The 5,557-nt window shown below is 38.7% G+C and overlaps 1 protein-coding gene across 1 annotated transcript; it reads right to left on the bottom strand.

Moving 5' to 3' along the window:
* Window positions 1–3,627: 3,627 nt before the first annotated feature.
* Window positions 3,628–4,568, bottom strand: LOC131336645 (uncharacterized). The gene has a single exon (XM_058372553.1). The coding sequence runs from the start codon at window positions 4,479–4,481 to the stop codon at window positions 3,840–3,842; it is 642 nt and encodes a 213-aa protein (XP_058228536.1). The 5' UTR covers window positions 4,482–4,568; the 3' UTR covers window positions 3,628–3,839.
* Between the last annotated feature and the right edge of the window lie 989 nt (window positions 4,569–5,557).

Raw genomic sequence — 5,557 nt, 5'->3', positions numbered from 1 at the left:
GATGAGTCTCGACCAGTAGCCGAGCTCCAGTTCAAACACGGTAGTGGCGACCGGTTGCGGGCGGTTGTGTTCGGTCAGCTACAATAGCCCCTCAATCTTCGCCGTCGCCGAGCGCATGGTGGAGAATGATGTTTGAGCTTTGGCCGAACCTGCATTTTGCTGAATTGAGTCAGCAGCAGAGTGGGATTTTGGCCGAGCTTCGTCTGTTTTTCAACAACCGCCACAGACAAGCCTTAACGGAAGCACGCCAGGTGTCCCCTTCTGGTTGGGTACAGCTAATAGGAGGACGGATGGCACGTGTGAAGCTCTGCAAGGCTGTCCCATTATTGCCACGTGTCTAGAATTGATTGGTCCTTGGTTCGGCGGTGTATAGATGGGCGGGAATTTCGAATCCCCAAACCCTACGCCTATATAAAGGATGGAGAGAGGAGAGAGAAAGGTCACGAACTCTCTCTCTCTCTAGAACTCCATAGCCAGAGCTCCCGTTTCCTTGCCTTCGCCTTCCAGCCTCGATTCTTCGTTGATCCATTGCTGAATCTGCAAAAAATCCCCAGGTATGCATTCGATCCTTGCTTCTCTTCATTTTTTGTAACTTTATGCGTTATTTCTCTTTGGTCTTTGGCTTTCTTTGAGGCCTTTTGTTCTGTGTGAACAGTACGTTGCTGGGGATGAACTGTCTGTTCATCTTCAGCTTCAACCTGTTCATCCGAGCCCCAATTTCAATGCTGGGGGGCTTGGCCGACGATGGTGTTTGCCGAGCCCGATGGCTTTGTTTACTTATGTTTTCCCGAGCTTGAGTCTTGGTGGGATATGGGGTGGGCCTAGTAGGTTAGCCGAGAGAAGTGAAATCCTTGCCATCTGGCCGACGACGAGGTTCTTCATCATTCTTTCCTTTGTTTTGTTAGGTCTGGCTCACCCAATCATTGTCATCTCTTCCGACTCTGAAAGCTCGGGAAACGGCTCCGGACACTTAGTCATCCGAGAGTATTTGGATAGGCGCAGGAGCCGACGCTAGATCTCTTCAATTGCCTCGAACATGTCATCCAACACTAGTGACTCAAACGCCGAACGCGTCTATGAGTACGATGGGGATGGGTTCAACACCGACCCATTCAACTCCCAATCGATAGGGGTTTGGGTGTGACAGGACCGCAGACAGACACAACTTTTAACAATATATGCACAAGAAATAGAACAAAGCATCAGAATAAAAAAAAATATAATCACATCAAGATATGACCAAGTTTTATAAGTATGACGGGAAGGGAGGGAAAGCGAGGTGTGTGGTGGTTTGGGCATAATCCACAATTGACTAGCACCTTAACTTTTTGGGTTTTGTTTTTATTCAAATTTTTTTTCGCATTTGTTAGCTTTGCGCCAAACTTTCGTGGATTATTATTTCGTTTCAACGGGAGAAATCGGAAAAGTAAAGATTTATAGCTTTTACCCAATTGTCTCAAGAGACTGCTAAAGTGATGACCGACTAAGCGTCTGTGAGTTATTCCATTAATTTAAACACCATGAACCCATGACCATAACCAACTGGGGCCAGCTCGATTGGCCAAACAGTATTGCGGGTGTTCTTTTCTAAGAAGGTTTTTTCTTTTCTTTTTTTCTACTTTATAATGAGCTTATTTTTTTATTGGTTGAGTTGTTGAACTTGGTTGTCTCGTGCTCTCACAATTGATACCGTCCCGGATTTGTATCTTGTTCTTCATGTATGATGTAAGTAATCTCTTTTATCAGATTGACAAAAAAATAAAAATAAAAACCAATGACCATGACAGACCTTTTCAAAACAATTTCAGGACTTCTGGGAAAAAAAGAAAGAACAGAGGCTGAAAAATTCACTTGATTCGTTGTTACGAAGAAACATTCTAAACAATCATGTTAAAATTGAGATTTCAAGAACTTAACCGAAAACTCTACAAGAACATCCAACCAACCAACCAACAATCAGTTTTGGATCATTCTGGATGTAAGAATACACCTAAAAATTCAAAACCAGAACAGGGAGGATTGGGGTTTTACTGGTAAAAGGGTTTTTTATTAAAGAAATAGAGAGAGAGAGAGAGAGAGAGAGAGAGAGAGAGAAGGTTCTTTTACCAGTCGGTGAGCGGACTGATTGGGTAAATAGACTTTGAAGAACTGGGGACAACTCTCCGAGAAATCGGGAATTTTTCATATCCTCTGCCTCTCTCTGTCTCTCTCACTAAAACCCTAATCAGAAAAACCAGGACGCAGGGGCATTGGGCATTGGGCATTGGCGAGGCAGATATTCTCGACAAGCCGACCCTACGAACAGGAGTGGCTGTTAGAAGAGGAAAGAGGGAGAGACTATTGGGAAGAAAATTGTTGTGCAGTGTTTAATTTTGGTAATTTTCTATTTTTGTAGTTATTGAATGAAGAAACATATAATTCCAACTTTAATAATCCTACCCCTTGGGCTGTGCCAAGTTTTCGTTTAGAAGCAAAACACATTAATGAATTTTGTGGACATGTTTCGGGTGCCACAAGAATAAATCAAATCCTTCTCATTACTTTTCAAATGATTTTTTTATGAGTTTCTTAAAAAAAATTAGCTTAATCGTATATCGAAAGGAGAAATTAGCGGTTTAAATCATCCTTGTGCGACCCAAAATGACCTCCCAAAATTCATGAATCTGAAATTAATTGTTTCTCTGTACGAATTCTAAAAAAACCCTTGTTAAGATCGAATTGAAGCGAAAAAGTCCTTGTTGATATTGAATGGCTCGAAAAAATCATTAATCTGCTTCGATGTCAAACGGGGACTCAGCACAGCCCAAGAGGTATACAGTTGGATTTGGGTTTTGGGCTTTTGGCCCCAAAATGATGTCGTTTCGGGGTCAGCATTGTCTGCAATTCTGAGGATCGGCAGAGTCGCCGAATCCTCAACGTTCATTTAAAGGTTTTGGATTTTAGATTTTAATTATTATTCTATTTTTTAATCATTACTCTCATTTTTTTTCTCTATCTCTTTTCAATTATTACTCTTATTTCTAATCATTACTATATTTCTCTCTATACTCATTACCTATAAATTCAAATCCAAATTCCCAAAATGGTCAGCTTTGGTCTTTACTCATATTTTCCACTAATTTTTTTGTCTTCAACATTATGGCAAAAGCCCACATTCTTTTTCATTAAAAATGTCGTTCAGTCTATTTAGTTAGAAAAAAATATTACTTCGTTTCTCTTTCTCAAATAAGTAATTAGTAAAAAATAAGAATCTATTTTCAAGCTTAAAAATAATAGGTTTATGGAAAAAAAAAATTAAGTTTTTTTTGCAGGGTTCTATCTCGATGATATCTATCAAAGAAGATCCATATTGCATATTTTATTTCAATAAGTCTATTATTTTTAAGCTTGAAAATTGCAAATAAGTATTTATTTTTTAAGGGGGGAAACTGGAACGGGGTCTTCAAGTTATAGATAAATAAGTGTTTTGCTCTTTTGATTAAAAACTTCAAAGCTGAGGTTGACTCATAATCAACTCGACTAAAGCTCATTTGAGATGGGTTTACTTCATAAACAGAACAAGCTTCAACATATTTTGAAACATCGTAAAGTTTTCAAACCAAGCTTAAAGAACTAACTGCTCATGAGCTCGTTTGGCTCATTTATCCACCCTTCATACTATGTGTGATAGAAAAATCAGTATTAATCATTGGATATACAAAGGAAAGTGTAACTTTTATTTCAATGAAATAAATATAAATACAACATACACAGTAAGAGCTACAAAACCAATCACAGATCGCTTAATACATCTACGAATCAAAACTCAAAAACCTAACATAAAAAATGTATTTATAATATCACTTGCACTTCACATTCTGGAGTTCTCTGGTTGATATATTGACATCCATGGTGCAATTCATATCGACGGATTTCTTCTTCTTGAAAATTAACATTAGCTCCACCTTTCCACTCAATCTGGATCTGCTGGTCAATGGCAAAGTTCCCGAATTTAAATCACTTGCCAAACTAGTATTGGTCGATATATTAGCTGATGTGAGATCCACTGCAACGTTGATTTTCTTGGTAGACAGGAAATTTGCTTTTGACTTGGGGATAACTGCACCCCCAACTTGAATATCATTGTAGTAGAAGTAAACCGTGTTGCTATCGTATTTGTACGGGCCAAAATTGGTGTTCTTGACCCCGAATTGAGCGTTCACATTCAGGGCGAATGAAGGGCTGGTTGGTTGAACATCAAAAGTGCCGAACGTGGCAGAGCGAACCCTGAATTTGGGAGTTTTGACTTTCATCACGGTTAGCGAAAACAACACTATGATGGCTGTTTGGAAGACGACGAAAGCTGCAATATATAGCAACAATTTCTTGCGCTTTTGGCGGCGGAGCTCTTCGGAATCGGCCATGCCCGCCTCGGCATCGCTTCGGGCGTAGCCATTGGCAGGGGCCAGGGGATACGCTTGTTGCTGCTCCTTTTCTGCCATACTAGACAAGGTGAGTATTTCTTTTGAGAGAGAGAGAGAGAGAGAGAGTGAGTTTGGTTGGTATTGGTAAATGTGTAGTTGAAGGAGATGATGGGAAAATGGAAGGAGTTTGAGAGGTATATATAGACACATATGGGAATGCCATTCTTTGAAATTGTCAATTCATTTGAAGGCTCCACACGCACACCGCCTGCTCTGTTTTTCTCTTTTCTCCGCGGGGTACTGGGGTGATGTTACGACTTTGGATAAGCGTTTGGAAAATACTCCCTGTTTAGGAAAGTCCTCGTGTCAGCTTCTAGAGGAACAAAAGATGGCTTGCGACTTTTTAGCCTTTGACAATGTTAGATTGTGTTTTCATATCTGATAAAGTCAGTTTTTTTTGCTTCTTAGTTTCTCTATTAAAAATAACGGTTTTGCTAATCTCCGTGCACGTCTATAATATGCCAGTAATTTCAAACAAATTCGAATATTAATGCATATTTTATGAATATTAATACATTTTTCTCGGATATTAATGCACATTTTACATATTATCCTGTACCATTTGGGTGGAGGTTGAAATAATCCTTAAAACAAACGCTAATAAGTAAAGTTATTTTTGCTATTGTATTGTAGAAAAATGTTGACTTTATATAGCTAACTTATTTGAATTATGTGTGTTTTTGTGACTAACTCGTTCTGCTAAGGTTTTTATTTTTTAAATACTTATTTTTTGCTTTAAGATACAGGTCATTCTCACAATACATCACCTTTAATTCAAAAAATAACTACTCCCTCCGTCCCTAAATAAGTGTCCCGCGCGCAAAACTAGACCTTACAAAAGATGCATATTTTTCATTAAAAATTTAATTTTTTTTCACAATCTAATAGAACTCATTGCTACCTAATGATTTGTGAAAAAAATTGATTTTTTTAACAAAACAAATACATCTTTTTGAAGGCCCAGATTTGCACATCGGACATTTATCTAGAGACGGAGGGAGTACTTATTTAAAAATAAGTACTTAATTCCCCTTAGCAAAACCGGGTTGTCCTTTCAACTAAACTTGTAGAAGACACGTGACACATTTAAAAAG

This window comes from Rhododendron vialii, chromosome 8a (genome assembly GCF_030253575.1).
Source record: "Rhododendron vialii isolate Sample 1 chromosome 8a, ASM3025357v1".
Taxonomy (NCBI): Eukaryota; Viridiplantae; Streptophyta; class Magnoliopsida; order Ericales; family Ericaceae; genus Rhododendron; species Rhododendron vialii.
The sequence above is the reverse complement of the archived record's forward strand: the minus strand, read 5'-3'. Positions and strand labels throughout refer to the sequence as shown.

What these genes read in the sequence shown, in the direction of transcription:
- LOC131336645 (XM_058372553.1), bottom strand. Translation starts at nt 4,481, where the DNA reads ATGGCAGAAAAGGAGCAGCAACAAGCGTATCCCCTGGCCCCTGCCAAT.